The sequence below is a fragment of the Lactuca serriola genome, chromosome 2, assembly GCF_051521515.1.
Source record: "Lactuca serriola cultivar US96UC23 chromosome 2, Lser_US96UC23_V15, whole genome shotgun sequence".
Lineage (NCBI taxonomy): Eukaryota > Viridiplantae > Streptophyta > Magnoliopsida > Asterales > Asteraceae > Lactuca > Lactuca serriola.
This window is the reverse complement of record NC_136409.1, coordinates 98,126,131-98,145,110: the sequence shown is the minus strand read 5'-3', so window position 1 is coordinate 98,145,110 and position 18,980 is coordinate 98,126,131. Positions and strand designations below refer to the sequence as shown.

Here is an 18,980-nt window from a genome sequence, read left to right as displayed (position 1 = left end):
GCGAGGTGAGTCTTCTCACTATACTTTACCTTGAGTAGGTAATCAGAGCTATGTGTTAGTGTATGTATGTTATGTGTATGCTATGTGTTGTACTGCATTATTTCTATGTGATTTATGCTGTGCATGATTACAGAGTTGGAACCGGAAGGTTCCTAGAGTTAGAACCTGAGGGTTCACAGAGTTGGGTGCACGGACCCATAGAGTTATATCCTCGAGTGGCTAATATGTGTTTTATGTGTGGTATTTTGGGGAACTCACTAAGCTTCATGCTTACAGTGTTAGTGTTGTTGTTTCAGGTACTAGCGATGACCGTGGGAAGGCGCCGGCTTGATCTGTACACACGCAGGGGACTTTTGATATATTTATGTGATCTTGGGATTTGTATGATACAGATTGGAATTTGAAACTTAATGTTTTTATGAAATTAAATGGGAAATGTTTTTATATTGCGAAAAATTATTTTGAAATTCACGGTGTTACAATTTCCTTGTATTTTACTTGTATCCCCTACCCCTTTATGACCCTAGTAACATATGAAGACATATGTTTACAAGTAATTAGTGATTTAAACTCTAATTAAACACATATAGGCATCCTAATGTGATTAAAGGTCTTATGGTTGAGTGCTAGAAGGCTAATGGGTTGCAAGGAAGGAGTATAAGACCTCACTATGGAGTTTACCCTTCTAAAACTCACCTTAAGTGAGTTTACGGTTGGGAGACCACATCCCCCATGAGTTTACGGCCGTAAACTCATGGGAGGAGTATAAGTGAGTGATTTCAAGCCTTTTGTGGTTCTAGAAGTGGTTATAAGGTAATATATAAGGCTATAGGGGTGTTTAAGGTCAAAGGAGGGTACTCCCTTGGAGTTTACGGTCCAAGGACCACTCCTTGGGAGTTTACGGACGTAAACCCCATGGTTTACGGTAGTAAACTCTTGGATACCCTCATTCTTTGATTACAAGGCCCTTGGCTCATTCCTAACAAGTTCTAGTGAGGGTATAAGGCTTTTTAGGGGGCTTAAACTTTCATTTGGCATGTTTTAGGGGAGTTTACAGTCTAAGCATATGCTTGGGCCGTAAACTCTAGTTTACCCTTCAATTGTTGGTGTTTAGGTGTTCCAAGTCCGAAATAGCAAGTCCCTAAGCCATATCTTAAGTCTAAATGTGGTTTGGAAGTGTTTTGGGCTTGGTTTGCAAGTTTAGAGGGTGTTTACGGTCTAAGCATGTGCTTGGACCGTAAACCCTCTTTCAAGCCCTAACATTTGATGATTCAAGGTTCAAACACTTCTAGGTTAGGTCCAAAACTAGTTTCTAAGCTTAAGGGGAAGAAATTTGGCACTTTTGGTATCATTTTAGGGGTTTACGGCCTAAGGAGGTTCTTAGGCCGTAAACTCCTCTTTTTCAGCCTTCTTGCATGATTTTTGAGTTAAAACACTAAGCAATGATGTCTAGAACAAGTTAGGGTAAGAGAACATACGTTTTGGAGGCGGAAACTTGCGGTTTTTGGATGAAATCGGACTTGAGGAGAGAGAGTAGAGAGAGAAAGTGGGTCTAGTGTGGTAAAAGGTTTCTATGGAGTGTCCACCCTCCTTTATATAAGGCTTGGGTGTTGTACCCGGTATACGACTACCCGATACTTATGTTTAACGAGGTTTAAACATTTTATCCGGTTAAATGGTCGTAATAAAAATAACTTTTTCCAATTAAATGGAAATGTAATATTACGTGTTTTTATTTATCTTATTACGACGATAAAAACATAAAATATAAATAAATAAAACATTTATTTATTTGTCGACTCCAGATTAACGGAACTTTTATAAAATAGAATATTTCATTAACGGAAACGGGTTATATTGACGGAATAAACTTTGGGTTGTCACATTCTTGGTGTTCTTGGTGGAAATAAGAAGATCTGGCAATATTTTATGAAGATATGAAGGTTTACAGATGACTTTTGAGAGCAAAATGAGAGGGATTTCGGTGCACAAAATGAGAAATGAAGAGTGTTTGCGGTTGATCAAATATATATAGAATTGTGATTTTGGCCTTAAAGGGCCTTTAGTTTTGGGTTTCGGTCCTTAATGGACTTTTGGTTATGTTCCCGGCCATACAAGGGGTGATTTCGGTCCTATAAGACCGAAATCTCTATGTTTCCTCATTCTAAAACCGAAAACTACTTTTGCTTTAATTTGTTGGACCGAAATATAATTGTTTTTAATATCTTGGGACCGAAAACCACTTGTTCTAGTAGTATATGACCGAAAACACATATATGGTGGGTTATAAAACACATATATGGTGGGTTATTTTATGGTTTAAACTTTTAACTTTTAACTTATGTTGTCATATATTAGCTTAACTTAATATAGGTATTAAACTATACTTAGTTATTAGTTTATAATCATGCCCTTAAGGCATAGAGGACACAATGCAACAAGGATTGCAATGTGTTCACTTGTACTTGGTTAGGTTTTAGACCATGCTAGGTCTAAAATTTTCGGATTGTTACAAAAAAAGCTTCAGATTATGTTATTTATAATACAGTTAGCCATAGTTGATAAGATTAGTTATTATTTGATTATTTATTTCCTTATTTGTTTGCTAGTTTTTTTTTTTTTGACTGACAGTTATTTTCTTTTATATGTTTTCTTTTGAGATTGATCAATAAGAAGATACTTATACGTAAACATGTTATGGCCTTAAAAATATTCACTGAGTTGCTCATTTTGGTTAGATTCTAAGGAACCTGGAATAACATCATTGGGACCACTATTAGTATATTCACAAAACAAAAAAAAAAGGATTAAAAAAACTAAAGTGATAAGAACCTATAAAATTAGATTGAACATTTGATTGAGATTACATTTTAAAGGGAAATATATGTAATGTGTTCATATAACATAATATCTCTTGAAAAGAAAAGATATACTTTTTTTATGGCTATAAAGTCTGTAAGCTTTTTTTAACATAGAATAACCAACAAAAATGTATTTTTCTGCTCTAGATTCAAATTTATCTGTTAATTTTAGCTTTGTAGCAAAACACAAACATCCAAAATTCCTCAAATGATCAAGACCTGGAGTATGGACATAAATGATTTCAAATAGAGACTTCTCCTTTAATACAGATGAGGGAAGTCTATTAATCAAATAAGCAGTTGTAAGAATTGTTTCAGACTACAGAAAAAGAGGAATTCCCCCTTGAAACAATAAGGATCTAGAAACATTCTGTAAATGTTTATGTTTCTTCTCAATAATGTCATTTTGTTGAGCAGAATACACAAATGTTTCGATGGACAATTCCTTCAATTTTAACAAAGTTATCAGACTAAGAATTTATAAATTCAGAACCATTATAACTTCTAATTGTTTTCACATTTTTTTTTCCAAATCTATTTTTTTAAGTTTGGTAAAACTTTAAAAAGTTTCAAAAACTTCTTTTGATTTTAAAAGGAACACCCAAACAACCTGGAATAAATAATCATCAACAATGGTTAAAAAAATATTTAAAACCTTCCTTACTTTGAATCCTATAAGGACCCTACACATCACGATGAATTAATCTCCTAACCTCACTAGACTTGTGATCACTTAAAGGAAAAGGATCACGAGTCTGTTTTGCCCTGTGACAAATTTAACAAGGTTGGATAATTTCATTTTTCAAGCAAAGAGAGTCTGTTAAAACAAAAGGCACTTGATCTGAAGGATGTCATAAAGGACTATGCCAAGTATATTTAGAAGCAAAACAAGTTGCATTAGAAGCATTAACATCTAAATCAAAAAGAAATACCCCCAAATTCTGAACATAACATTTATTTTCATCAAATCTAACAAAAAGTTTACTATCACGGGCGAGCTTATGAATAAATAGACAAGAGATTTACTTTGAACTAAGTAACAACTAACACATCAAAAACAGTAGAAAAGCACTGGACTGAATATTGAAACTAGCAGAAAGAGGAACTAGTACTCTATGAGACTATTCCTTGAAAAAGCAGTTTACACTAGTTAAAGGTTCATTCATGGGAATATGGCTTTCTTAAGCAAGCATAAGTTAAAAACTGCATGAGTTTCATAAGCTGAGAATGAATACCAAATTGGGTGGAAAAGAATGAATACCTAATAGTAGGCAATTAACAAGTTCATCAGATTGCCTCCAAAGTTAATATCAGATAAACCATTTTGAGTAAGAGAGTTAATTTGTTGATAGATGTTGAATGTACTTTCTGTTCTTGTATTATAAAATTGTATTTTGAAAAAATGTAGCCAATATCATGAATATATAAAACAATTTTCACATCTATAATGTAATATTCAGCTATACAAATACAATACCTTAATTAGGAAAAAACTAAAGAGTGAGTTAAATAATAAATAAAAATTGTAACAATGCTAGTAAAAAGGGTAATAACAGAGTGGCATGTCAGATTTATGGATTGTAAACTCCTGCAACTGCAAGAGGATAGTATAAAAGTAAAAGCTAGGTTAACCAAAAACCAGATGCGGATAGTATACAATTTGAATTTGGGAGATACATAAAATTGTTTGTTTGGTAATATATCTCAAAATGGAGCTACGAAATCCGTTAAGCGTGAAGTGAACTACCGACTGCCACTATATATATAAGAGAAAAAGAGATACGAACGAACCAAGGCAAAAAAAATAAAAAAGCAAAAACTTTATGGTTGCACTTGCATCAATTCCATTTACTTTTCCCTTTGTTTCTCATCGGTTAACCACCACCACCACCACCATCTTTTTATTGTTTGTGGACAGGCTTCCGAAAATAATAGTTGTAAGAAAAACCAGAAAAAGGTTTGCAACCAGGGTAGGGCGAAACCAATAATAACCTCTCCCTCCCTAAAACAGGCCTAAACTGTAAAATATATATAATATATATAACTCACTCACGTGAAGCCTCCTTGTCTTTGACCGAAAGCAGGTGGGCGGGCGGATGGGGCTGCCCCGAGGATTCCGATACTTGGGTCGGGTAAACGGGTCCCGTTAGCAAAGGGAGGTCTTTGGTGTGGTGGTGGTTGGAAATGGGTGTTTGGGTCGGATTCGGCCCGTCTTCTTCTTTTCCATGCTTCGAATTTTGCAGTGTCAAGGCCTTTGTGGACTAATGTGGATGTGGATGATGATTGGTGGTATGAATCGTTTCTGAAACCTCGTCCTCCTCCGTTGATTTGGGAAGGGCCCACTCCTACTCCTGCTGCTGAGTCTCTCTCTTGTTTCAGTTTGGAATAGATTTGTTGAAGTTTGGCACCCGATAGATTTGAGAAGGTGGACACATAGTTCCATAGACGTGTTGTCATCTCTGATTTCATTATCCAAAAAAATGTTATGGCCCGTTTAACCAAGGATAAATAAACAAATAAATAAATAAGTTTGGCATACATACTTTCTTGTTTATACGGATCCTCCTCATGGTCAATAACAATTTGATCAATTTTTCGCCCGAGAAGCTGCAAATAATTTCTAATTCTCGAAAGAACCTGAACACAAAGTAAAGAAAGAAATGATATTAAAAAAAAAAAAGGGGGTATTGAAACAGCACAGCTACTACAAACAACCTTTTTCCTTAAAAGGTACTAATTATGTCATGTGGTTGCAAAATTCATTCAATGATAACATTGTTGTTATCCTTCTCCTTCATAGTGGAAGTGAAAGTTGTTTTCTACTTGCTAGCTAAAATTAAGTGACTTTTTCTAACAAACAAACGATTCCATGCGACATTGTATTTGCAAATTTTTTTCTTACTAGGATTACAGCAGTGAAAAGTGATTTCGACTTTGGAATATTGTACAACAAACAAATGAAATGAAGGAAAGGAGTGTACCTTTTCCTTGGGAAGATCTGCACTGGTGGTTTGTAGGCGATGAAGACGCTCAAGTGTCTTTTTTTCTTCAGTCAAGACATCTTCACACCATTCCATCCATTTAACTTCTTTGAACTGTTCATACACTTCTTCAGTGTCTGACATCTCACCTTCCTCTTTAACCAAGGGCTCAGTTTTCTTGCCAGTGCCACGTGTCATTTTGATTTTATTTTTTGGGAGTTTTGCTTCAGGAGACCCTGAGCCTGGTTTCCACTGTTTGCCTCTAGTGCGAGAAATTGGGTTGTTGTGATTTGGAAATTGATCTTTTTGCTTTTTAGTGCCCTTTCGACCCCCTTTGGTCCCAGAGGCCTTGCCACCAACAGCCACAAGTTCCTTAAACAAACAAAAATCACTCAATCATATCATATATCAATCACGCCAAATAGTAGAGCATTATTTATTCAGAATTAAGGATATACAACTGTGGTAGAAGCTACAACATGAACGTCAATGATTATTAATAACAAAAAGCCAAAGCAAGCATAAAAAATTAAGAGTGAAATCAAGCAAGCAAGTACCATTTCAAGAAGTTGAGAAGCTCTTTCTTTTAATTGGGGAGCTCGTGGTAGGAAAGTTTCATGGTGTTGAAGTTCCACAGGAGCAATCTTCTTCAAGAGCCCAAGCTTTTCATCCATCCGTATCTTTTCCCAGTTCCCAAATCCATGATAGTGAATCCCTAGCAGCAGTCTTGCATCATCCTCTGAAAAAAAAAATCACAACCATTTACCTACCTAGTGTTTTTGGTATTGTTCAATTGAACTCCAATTTCTTCACACAAACTAGAAAATATATATCTTTTATTACAATCTCAATCTCAATCTCTTGTGTGTAAAAAAAATCATTGATTATAAGTGATCACTTAAAAGTTTATGTTGTGATTACATATAATGTTAAAAAATGATATAAAAGTTCCTACAGCCAACGAACCCAAAGAGAAGAGAAAGAAAAGAAGAGAAACTTACTCTGGTTCCAGCCACAACCTTTAGACCAAGTTGCAGGTTTGAGGTACATCAAAGCCTGAAACTGTGAGATTGGATCATTGTAGCGGTTTACTCGTTTTGCAAGGAGTTGAAGTTCTTCCACTCGGCTCAATACATCATCAGCCTTCACAGGAACACCAAAAAAGTCCAACAATGGCCCCTGATTTCATTAAACATCAAAACAAAATTCATTTTTAGGTTAGTTAACCACAATCCCTGCAAACCATCATGTTATGTTGCCTTTCAACAACCTAACTTTATAGAGCTATCTATATAAAGAGGGCATTTATGTCTTTGTCTTTGGAATGGACGAGAAAGAGAAAGAGAATTTTACCTTTGCATCCATACTTCCTCCTTTAACTGCTTCTCTGCAACCATCTACTAAAGCATCAAAAAGCTCAACCTGTGCATCTACTGGAGCAGCTTCAACAGACCCACCAACCTCTGCAGCTATTAAGCTGATTTGGCTATCGTTTCCAAACTTTTTCACCTGGATCCATCATTTTTGTTAGGATACAAACTCATCTTCAAAGGCTGTTAACAACTACCAACCTACTTTCATTTATTTCTTTCCATTACACGTGTCACTTTTTCTTCTACTTTGAAAAAACTTCATACCTTCAATTTTTTTACTTATTTGAATTTTTCAAGCAACAGTGGGATGCGATAATAAACACATAAATCAAAGTATGGTGTTATTTCTTGCTAATTATATTCAAACTATTGCTAACTGTGAATATACAACAGAAAAAAGGTAAAACGCAAATTAGATATAGTAGTCCACATAACCAAAGAACATTTTTTATGAAAATCTATTTCAAGGAATTCTCACAAAAAAAAAAAAAAAAAAAAAAAATTGTTATCATATACTAAGATTAAAAGCTTGTAAACGCAGTTGATGAAATATTTTTTAAAATATGATCGTAAATCTATACATTATTCATAAATTGATTAATTAATAATAAACTCAATATACAAGGCAATGTCTTCACTCTTCATAAGCTCCATTTTACAATCATACAAGATTTCAATAACAACTTTGCATAATAGAAATAGAAATATGCCTCTACCCTTGCTCATAAAATGCAAGAAAGAATGTAGCCAAAGGGTGCTAGTTTAGAGAAAAATCATGAACATGAGCTCATTTTCAGCATTTAAAAAGGACTGCTGAGCATATAAAAAAAATATGTAAATTATAAAGAGAGGGAGACTCACTGCACGAAAAAAACGTGTAGCATCTCTCTTTGGTAAGCTCCCATATGACCAGCCTCTGACTTGAGCAGAAGCTCCCTCAAGTGCAGGTGGTTGATAAGTAGAATAATCAGCAGCAGCCTTTCGGCGTTTTATTCCTCTCTCTTGTAGTTGTAATTCAACACCCTTCTTTTTCCTTTTGTTACTATTTCTCTCAGATGGGGTCGCCTCAGCATAACTCTTGCTGTTCCTTGCAGCTCGAGGGGCTAAGGCTTCCTACATTTATTATAATAAATAAATACACATTCTCAAAAAAAAAAAAATAATAATACACACACACACCTCAGCCTGTGAGATGGCATCAGGTTTTATCCAGCGACTCCAAAAACTTCCATCATCTTCAGCAGAGCAGAAATTTGCAACCTGCCAAATCAAATGAGGAATTGTTATCACATGATATAACGGTGGAAAGAAGAGAAATTTTATGATATTCTTGCCTTAAATGCACTCAGCAATTCATGTCCTGCCTCGTCTTCAGCACCTTTCTGTTCAACCTTCTCTGCCCTTTCAAGAATCTCATCAATATCCATGCTCAGAAGCCGCTTTTTGCTTTCTTCCTCATTTTTATCTTCTTTAAACAGTTCCTCCGCCCCAAATCTTAAAATAGCTGATAACTCATTCTGGAACCATAACACCAACATCAACATGTGTGTGACTCCTTACAACTCATTAATGGCTTCTTTTCATACCACACACACACACACACAAATATACATAACTACTAAAAGCATGCATACACATACTTGTGATTGTGATCAATACAATACCTTGTCAAATGCACTCCCTTTTTTCGCTTCTTTCTTCTCCAATCTTCCCTCTGCATTTAGTTTCTGAATAACCAAATGGTCAAGTACCTGAAAAGAACAAATCCAAACATAAGAAAAACAAGCATATTCGTGCTGGTATTCAAAGAAGAAAGCAAAAGTGCATGTTGATACTTGAAACTTGTTCAAAGAAAGGCTAAATGAAACCTACTTTCAATTACTTGTTTATTATAGCATCCTACTTTCATTTCTTTCTATTACACCTTTGTACTTGCAATTTTTTTCCTACTTTCAAAAATCTACCCAATTAAGATATTATTTTGAAAAATCTGTCCGCTGAAACTGCTTTGTTTATTATAGCTGGGTAGATCTTTCAAAAAACAATGTTGTAATATAGAGAATTGCAAATTAAAAAATCAAACTTGCATTAAACCCTTCAAACGAAAATATAATAATATATATATTTACAGTTCACATTATCAAAATAATGTATCAACCTAGAGTAAATAAGAGATTATGCAAATTGGTAGTTAAAAGAGCATAACGATACATACCATCTTCTTTTTTGCACGCTCCAAGATGTCTTCCTCAACACTCTTGCTTGTCACGAACCTATAGATATTAACAACCTCCTGTTGTCCGATTCTATGGGCTCTGCTCATTGCCTACATACACAAGATTAATAATATGAGGGAAATCTTCATAATCAGTAAAAAGAAGCATATAAAGATAAGAGTAAAAAGAAGCATATAGTTAATTCAAAATGAGTAAAAAGAAGAGAAAATGTTTGAAATAAGGAAATAGATACCTGGAGATCATTTTGAGGATTCCAGTCAGAGTCAAATATGATTACTGTGTCTGCTGTTGCAAGGTTGATACCTAAACCACCGGCACGAGTAGAAAGAAGGAAGCAGAAATCATCACTGCCAGGCGCATTAAAATGCTCCATGGCTTGATGCCGGACCTCAGCCTTTGTACTTCCATCAAGTCTCTGATACTTGAACCCCTTAATTGATAGGTATTCCGCTAGAATATCCAACATCTTAACCATCTGCAATGCATTATATATACATATATTAATACAAGGATGGAAGGAATAACCAAGTGTGCAAAATCATTTTACTATTACAACATACTTGTGAAAATATTAGAACCCGGTGATGTGTCTCATGAAGTCTGTCAAGAAGCTTGTCAAGGATAACTAGCTTTCCACTGCTAAGAATTACCCGCTCCAGTTTACTGCTACCGCTAATAGCAGAGTCTCCACCATAACCATAACCATGGTCAGCGCTTTCAAACAGGAATGGATGATTACAGCATTTCTTCAACTCCACCACAATGTTCAGAAGGGAAACCTCAACATTTGCAACAGATTAGATGAGATGAGACGAGACGCACGCAAGTCAATATTTATTTAACTATTATATGGACAAGGACAACTGTATGTCTAAAAAAATAACAGCACCGATTATATTATATTATAAAGAAAACTGAAACGTTGTATTTTATAAAAAGTATTAGGCTAATATTAGCACAGAAATTATTTCAAAAATGAATTTAACATCAACATGTTTCTCTCTCTATAACACAGGCAATAAACATCTTAATATATCTTTTTATTCACATGAATACTAGCTAACCTGATTTCCACGTACACCTTTGTTGAGGTCATGAAAGTTGCGTTCAAGAATCCATTTGTAATACCTGACAAATAAATTATAAAGCAGTCAGTCAGTTAGGTGGCAAGATCCCATGGGGAGAAATAGAAATAGAAAGAGAATATTACTGTTTTTGTAGAGGGGACATCTCAACCCGGAGAACACGCTCGATCTTTGGGGGCAAGGACTTCTCCACATCCTTTATAACTCTTCGCAGAATGTGGGGCCGCAACTCCATATGAAGATTCGCAAGCTATGTACACAAATTATTATTAAGTATAAAATATCATCTCACTTTTTACCCTTACTAAATAAATGCAAAAGGAAAGGATGTATATGTATGTTAAAAGTATAATAATTATTCCCACCTCAATCTCATTGAATGAGCTCAGGTTCTTGTAGTTTTGAACGAATTCATCCTTGCTATTGAATTTATCAGAGTCCAGAAAGTGAAGCAACGCCCTGCCATAATACAAAAGTATACATATATCAGGGTTATTTATTTGATAGTTGAGAAAACAACTGGCACTCCAATAAAAGATAGATAAAAATTACCATACCATAGTTCTTCAACACTGTTTTGCAAGGGAGTCCCAGTAATAAGAAGCTTGTTTTTCGTGCTGAATTCCTGTGAAACAAGTAGTAACCAACTAAGAATCAAGCAAAACAAAGACAGAGACAGAGAAGAACTTTTGTACCTTGAGTGATGTATATAATGAAGCTTCGCTATTTTTTAATCTATGTGCTTCATCAACCATAAGATAGTTCCACTTAATTGTTGATAGAACCATCTTGTCCTTTAGTAAAACTTCATAGGTAGTCAATAGGGCATCAAACTTTGTAGTTCCACCAGTGTTCATATCAGAGAAAAACTCATACTGCTGACAAACCTATGCATGAAAAAGGAATTCATTTCAAATAATCTGACCTACAACAAACAAATAGCAACCAACGTACTTCCATTGATTTGTTTTTCATCCCTATTTCCATTTCTTCCTATTACAGACAGCATTGTCGTACCCAATAATATTTATTTATAACAATGTCATCCAAATTCCAAACCAATATTCACTCACTCACAAAGCTACCCCTTGCTAATGTTATGCAACAGAAATGAATTTCATCCATTTGGCAACTATGGAATGGAATCGTGAATTCCAATTATGGAAAAGGTTTGTATGGAAGGAACACAAAAAATAACCATGGTTAACTAACATACCTCTCGGCTAGCACGGGTCCCAACATATACGATCACGTTCATATCAGGAAGCCACTTTCTGAATTCTTTAGCCCAATTTGACAAGGTTGATAAAGGAACAACAACAAGAAACGGCCCATGAATTTGTTGTGAGTTCTGTAAAAAAAAAAAGAAAAAAAAAAACTATTTTTAATCACTTTGTGAAGCAATTTGGCAGAAACATGTGAGAAATTAAGATATATGAATACCTGGAGGAAACCAAGCATAGAAACAGATTGAACCGTTTTCCCAAGACCCATTTCATCAGCTAATATCACATTTGTATCGTTTCTCCAACTGCACTGTGAATATTGTTAATAAGTACAGCTTTAAATAAAGCAATTACCTAACCCTAATGGAGGTATCTGTATCACATACCTATTAACAAGAAAATTCAACCCCTCAAGTTGATAATCTCTCAGTTTCCCGCCTTTTAGCCAATCCGGCTGTTCATCAAGTTTTCTCAAACTTGCTAAAAGAATAAAAAGTAATAATTTAAATAAAAAAAATAATAACCGACTTAATGTTTGATAGGTTGGGTAACAGACAAGAGCCACTAAATAAAAAAAACCACATACCCATGAGACTGAAAGTATGAATATCCTTCTAGGGTTAGTTTATTTGTTTGTGTTACAGAAGGTTATTTTTCAAAATATCTATTTAAGTTGCCAAGGAAAACTTATGGACAGTTTTTTAATTTACTAATACTTGTTATCCTCTTAAATCTAATGTTAGACTGTGTTCTTGATTTAGAAATGGTAGTATATTTTGTCCAAGGAAACATATTCTTAGATTGTCGTTATAATATGATCAGTAATAAAAACTGCATCTTGAAACATAACATACCTTTACTCTTTCTTCGTTGAAAATCTACCATTTTTCCATGTGCAGCTGCAAGGGCAGCTTCTCGAGCCTGCATCCAAATTGACAAAATCAAAAACCAATAATGGAATAAAAAGGATACCCAAATAATCCTTCTTGAACTCAAACACATTAAGACTAAAACATTACCTTGTATTCATCAATTGCTGCTTGTGCAAAAGCAATATCATCAATCTTCTCCCTGAAAATATCAAAATTAAATACAAGCATGTGCTGCAATGTCTCATTTTCATTGGTTAGGGAAAAAATTAACACACGGGAACCTACTTTTTCAGTGTCTATAAGCAAATCATAAAAAAATCAAATAACAATACGCACCACAAACTAACCACCAGTTATCAGTTAGAGCATATCAGCTAGACCAAAATCAAAAATAAAAATACTCTTGTAACACTGATATGGCAGAATACAAGATTGAGCCCAAAAGATCCCAAAAAAGAGCACTTTAGAATAAAAGTCAATATACAAAATTTTGTATACATTATTACATACAAGGTAAAATGAGTTTATACTCCCTCTATTTCTGTGTGTCCATCTCAGTGTGAGTAAAACTAGACTGCTAATAGAAACAAACATAAACGTGAATTGTTGATTACTACTAGGCCATGCTACTCAGCAAAAAATACGAATAAAATAATTATAAATAAATAGTGCCACCTACCAACACCTGAGAGAAATAAAAAATCAAGATTCATAGAGGTTAACTGTGTCCACATACCATGTTGCTTCAGCATAGGAGAGTCCTTGCCACTTAACCAAATACTCTGGCACTTCTGAACTTTTGCCGATTCTATCAGCAATTATTCTCTCAACCTAATTGGTGCAATTTAAAAATAAAAAAAATAAAAAAATAAAAAAAAAAAAAAAATTACATAGAGCAGTGTGAAAGGAGAAAAAGGAATGACCGAAATTGCATAAGCTATAAAACCTGACAATTCTGCTTGATAAGATCCAGATCCATCTCCTTGCTCACATCAATGACCTCAATCTAACCAAAAAAGGATACAAAATAAGTAAAATCAGGTCACTTTGAAAAAAAAAATGACAAGGCTATAAGTTCTTGATAGCAAAAAGTAGATAATATAAGTGATGTTTTACACGAACGGAAGCAAAATATCATGTTGCAAACCAATATGCAGGGTTGTGAAAGAGGGCATAAATAATTTTGGTTTGATGAAGTTCATAAAGAACATAGAACTAGGAATAATAGGATCATCAAATCATAAATCGAGTCAAATGCAAGAAATAGCAGTGTACTTTAATTGATTTGTTTGTTATAGCATCCTACTTTAATTTCTTCCAATTATAATCTATTGAATTATAGCAATGCCAGCAAAATAAGAAGCAAATTTCACTGCTACAATTGGGTAGATTTTTTAAAAGTATAATGTGTGAATTAAGAACAATCTGAAAATACAATGCTATAATTGTGTAGCTTTGGTAGTACAACACCTTAAAAAGAAAAAAAAATGAAAGTGCTATGCTTTAACACAAAACAATGCTTGTAAATTCTTGATTGTAAACTAGTCAACTTTCATACAATAGACTACCAATACCATGCGCAGATATAAATATAGTATTCAAGGTGAAATGAATGTAAAGCAGTAAAAGGTTTACAATTGCCTAAAATTTATAGGATTCTCCCTCTGTAGAAATAGTACTAAACTTTCTAGTCATAAGTTTTATATGCAACACAGTAAACTCTCTTGAATAGATTACCAATCACATATTCAGCTATACTGTGTTCGAGATGAAATGGCAATTAATAGGCCTAACACTCCTCAATATGCACAACTTCCATGGGGAAACATGTTCATACTTCATACACTACGACATAGAGAACAATTTAAAAAATAGATTAAGGTCAAAGCCACTTATTTTAGAGATCCTTGATATAGCTACTAAGCCTTGTTCTGCTTCATTCATTCATATCAAAATCTTCACCCCTAGAACAAAGTGCATGCCTTCATGATAGAGCTAAATAAACGCTATGAGGCATAAAAGAGTGTCTTTATAGCTTACATCTGCCTTATTCGGTGGTAACACCCAAGAAACAGAACAACATAACCATAATTCAAAGTGCCATGAGTGACTACAACTTCCATGCATAAGGTATGGTGCATGTGAGGGGCAGAGGGAGTTGGAATCTAAATGAACTTTCAAAGCAAACATTAAGGCTCTGCTTCTCTAATCTCTATCAAACAAATAAAACAACCCCATTTGATTTTATTTTATAAGAGAAGGAAAAATATTAAGAACATGAAATAACCATTACCTCCTCACGAGATACTGTTCTCCTATGCCTTATTTCCTCCATGATTTTCTTAGTGTAGTTTATAACCTTTTTAAAGCCACTCAGCTGAGATGACCACAAACAAACAAACAAAAACAAAAATGATTAAAAGGGAATGATAATCATAACATTACACCAGAAATACTTACATTTTGTAGTTCAGAAAACGATTTCCATTGACAATGCAAATGTGACTGGCCTTTCCACTTGATAAAAAATTCAGTATTGTTCCAATCTGGCTCCGAGTCAAATAATTGGTTCAACAGTAAAGGCTCTGTAGATCTGTTGGTTCTTGCAGCTTCTTCTGCCATGCCCTTTGGCTGATGCCATAGCACCTTCTCAATCGAATCACCATCTTCCTCTTCCATGTCATCCTTACCTCACAAAAGGGTATATACAAATTAAGCTTTAATAATAAACAACACCACATGACTACTATAAGTATAATCTATTCTAGTTCTACACACCTTGTGGCCCTTTCTCTTGATATCGTCATCATGCTCCTCACTTTCGCTTTCAACATATGATACTTTCCGCACTGATCTAGTAGAAGTTCTAACTTCATTGATCCTTCCGGAACCTTTTGTAAGAAAAGATGTGTCTTTGCGAGGATGGCTGCTTTTCCTTCTTGTACTTTTGAAGTCCTCTTCTAAATCATCGTCTAAATCATCATCTGGCGATGAGTCATCTTCATCAAATGAAGCTCTCCCTCTTTTCCTCCTGCTAAAAGATGTAGATGTAGATGGTTTGGGTTCTCTACTAGACTTTGAACTACTACGCCCTCTCTTCTGCCTTTGCATACCACTTGGTTTTTTATAAAAATCATCTTCTGAAATGTCGATTTCATCCTCCTCAGAGTTATCTTCATCCAAATCCTCACCATCCCAGTCATCATCATGTCCCTGAAGGATTGAAAATTTGTTTACTCCTCAAACCCAATAGATACGCATAGGCCAAAATAAAGTACAAGTAATAATAATAACCTTCTTCCCTCTTCCAACACTTGTGGTGACTAAGTCGGGATCAAAATCTGCATCAGCAGGGTCATCTTCTGCAGTATATTAAGAAAATGTAAGTACATATCTTATATCTTTAAGAGAAGCACACATGAATATATATATATATATATATATATCATCAAACAACATCAAGTTACCATCTTCTTCATCCTCCTCGTCATCTTCAAAATCAGCATCTTCCACGTATGCACCCCGAGATGAATCTTTTGACTTCTTTCTAGACACCAAGTTATTGGCAGAAACTCCCCGTTGTGGCATTGAATTATAACCACCTGCAGCTGCATTATTTAACAGCTTGTGATGCTTTGAATCACTTTGGTCATCTCCATCCAACTCGTAGTAATCATCAGACAGCATCTCATCCACATTTTGACCCTTATTTGCCTTATCCACATCTGACAAATCATTGCCAGATCCGTCTTCATTGTTGTAAGCAGAACTGCTTTTTGATTCCTCTGACCCATGCTTCTGATGCATGGGTTGACAGTCCTTCCAAAATGTTGATCCCCATCTCCCGGTTGTTTTCCTTGTAGTAGCATTAGAAGTTGTTAAATTCAATAAGCTATCATCATCCTCAGCTGCACCATGACCATGATATTGTCCATCTTCCATCTTTGTTGCAAACCCTTTATCCACTCTCAAAGTTGTTTCCAAATCAATGCTCTCGGCTCTTTCTATAGTTCTACCATGGCTCTTGTATTTAATTCATCGTCTGAAACTGTCCCATGAATGAATATCGCAAATATATAACAATTGCAAACAACAAAATATGGAGTAAATTACATACCAGATGCTCACAGCAAGTTTTTTCTCCATCTTCTGTTTCTTTTATTGAACTCCACAAGTTCTTTCAGAGTAATACCAAATGCTCTTTCTCTCTTACTAATAACTTTTCTACACCATCAACCAGTATAACTTCTTGAACAACACTCTGTCATGATCATGAAAACAAATTAACCATACATAGTAGACTTTATGATCCCCTTTTGGGCATTTTAGTGATTAACCTCAAAAGATTATCGTACTGAAGTGCACTGTACTATGAATTAAAGCACAAAAAGAAGCGATAAACTCACATTTGGAGGAGAATCTTGTAAGTATGCTACAGAGTTTGCACACTGCCAAACACCCAAAACTTGTGAAACACTAAGAGCTTGTGTTGTATCAAAAGCCGAATCTTGGAAGTATGATATTCTTTGTGTTCTTCATATGATGGGCACTAAATGATAAATCGAAGCATTACACACTGAGAGCTTGTGTTGTAGCAAAAGCCCAATCGCACAGTGCAATTAGTGGGAAAGAAGAGTAGAAATTGAAGCATCAAACAGCCCCTGAAGAATTTTAGCGAACAGATGGTGGGCAAAAACTAAACACACAATACTGATCAACCAATAACCTAAGCTGGAGAAACAACAATCATAAAACTAAAAAACTCGTACCCTACCAATCGATAACTTAATATCAAATCAAAACAATGAATCCATAAGAACAAAGATCGGCACATAATTAAGCTATCGAGTTATCCAAATTAGAAGATCACCTGTTTCCTTCGATGTCAATGTTAGGTTGAATAAAAGGAGAGTATTTGAATTGCAATTCGAGGGAAGGAAGGCGGTCGAGGAGGTGGACGGCGCTGGAGAGGACGACGGTGGAGGAGGTGTCCGGCGAGGCTGAAGCAGCGTTGGGTGAAGTCTCGTTCAAGATGGGAGCGTCTGTGATGCCGATGGTATCAGGGCAAAGGGCAAAAACGTGAACGTTACCGAGTCAGCAATTCTTTTCTTTATGAACCGAGTTAGAGATCAAATTTGCTCGCATCAAACATATTGACTAACGAGTCAGACAAAACGTCTACTAACCACTAAAATCAAAGCCCTAAGACCGGTCTAAGTGCGCCTCTACAGCACCATGTTGCGTTGGTGCGGTGAACACAACATCGTATGATGGAGGAGCGGTATGACCACCACGAGACTCCTTTGCTGCACTTAATTTTCTTATTTGCGGACCACTCTTTTTCAGAAAAAAAAAAAAAAAAAAAAAAAAAAAAAAACCATACACTTCTATATACATTCGATTCATAATTCTAAAATGTCTTCATCGTCATCTACTTCGTCTGCTACATTGTAGTTGTGTCACATACTATTCTACTATGTTTCGATTATGTTTTTTTTATGTTTTTAGTTTATTATGTATTTTTTTATTAATGAGTACTTTTCTTTTATTAATTTTATATAATTATATATTATTAAATTACATTTTATTTAATTAAAATAAATAAATAAATAAAAGTGTGGTATGGCACCCACCAATTTTGTACGATGAGGGGAAAATGGTGTGGCGCTAATGTGGTTGGTCAAAAGTGTGATAAGGTGTGGTATGACACACATCGATCTAAGGTTGGAGCTAATGTGGTTGGTCAAAAGTGTGGTAAGGTGTGGTATGACACGCATCGGTCTAAGATTGGAGGGTACAGGCATGGTGTTATAACTCCACAAAAGTAACACTTCACATGCTATACAAGTTTAATTATTTTTTTCAAAAATAATTTTTATCGTTGTGTGTTGCAATTTCACTAAAAGTTCAATACGGTAATAAAAATCTATCTAAGTTAGCATGTTGTGAATCAAAGTATTTTTTTTTAATTTGCATTTTGACTCTTAACTATGTTATTAGTGTGGTTGTGAAAGTGTAAAGTTTGGTTGGTCCAAACAGAAACAAATCGTGCATTGTATTTATACAACCATACTCCATTAAAATAATTCATCATTTGGTTGCAATGCTTAAATATACTTTGAGATATGTGTCATCTACAAAGTAACTGAATGGCTAACAGAAATACTTTTGTACATACATTTATCAATGCTAACTCTCTAGCAGTAACGATCACACATGGTCTACCATATTCGTCGAGTATGACCTTAAGATAATTCAAAGCCCAAATGAAATTAGATTCTTTTTCTTGACCAATAAACCTGAAACCAATGGAAAATATTGTGTTTGTTGAAGTGACACACACAA

At 34.9% G+C, this 18,980-nt stretch overlaps 1 protein-coding gene across 5 annotated transcripts; it reads right to left on the bottom strand.

The window, feature by feature from the left end:
- Nucleotides 1-4,488: 4,488 nt before the first annotated feature.
- On the bottom strand, nucleotides 4,489-17,753 carry LOC145086539 (protein CHROMATIN REMODELING 5-like). 5 transcript variants are annotated; one of them, XM_079024343.1, is made up of 33 exons: nucleotides 17,506-17,753; nucleotides 17,042-17,366; nucleotides 16,753-16,896; nucleotides 16,103-16,683; nucleotides 15,930-15,997; nucleotides 15,414-15,848; nucleotides 15,096-15,320; nucleotides 14,929-15,012; nucleotides 13,582-13,641; nucleotides 13,372-13,466; nucleotides 12,783-12,834; nucleotides 12,618-12,684; nucleotides 12,150-12,243; nucleotides 11,981-12,068; nucleotides 11,754-11,888; nucleotides 11,233-11,424; nucleotides 11,095-11,162; nucleotides 10,903-10,996; nucleotides 10,663-10,787; nucleotides 10,517-10,580; nucleotides 10,013-10,231; nucleotides 9,685-9,927; nucleotides 9,431-9,541; nucleotides 8,880-8,966; nucleotides 8,550-8,732; nucleotides 8,395-8,475; nucleotides 8,077-8,328; nucleotides 7,196-7,351; nucleotides 6,844-7,021; nucleotides 6,400-6,581; nucleotides 5,843-6,214; nucleotides 5,405-5,498; nucleotides 4,489-5,320 (listed from the first exon to the last, which is right to left on the bottom strand). In XM_079024343.1, the coding sequence occupies exons 4-33, from the start codon at nucleotides 16,575-16,577 to the stop codon at nucleotides 4,911-4,913; spliced, it is 4,989 nt and encodes a 1,662-aa protein (XP_078880469.1). In that variant the 5' UTR covers nucleotides 16,578-16,683; nucleotides 16,753-16,896; nucleotides 17,042-17,366; nucleotides 17,506-17,753; the 3' UTR covers nucleotides 4,489-4,910. The 5 variants fall into 5 exon arrangements, with proteins under 5 accessions (XP_078880469.1, XP_078880473.1, XP_078880471.1 ...); XM_079024347.1 differs by having other exon boundaries at nucleotides 16,103-16,677; XM_079024345.1 differs by having other exon boundaries at nucleotides 17,042-17,361.
- Nucleotides 17,754-18,980: the final 1,227 nt, after the last annotated feature.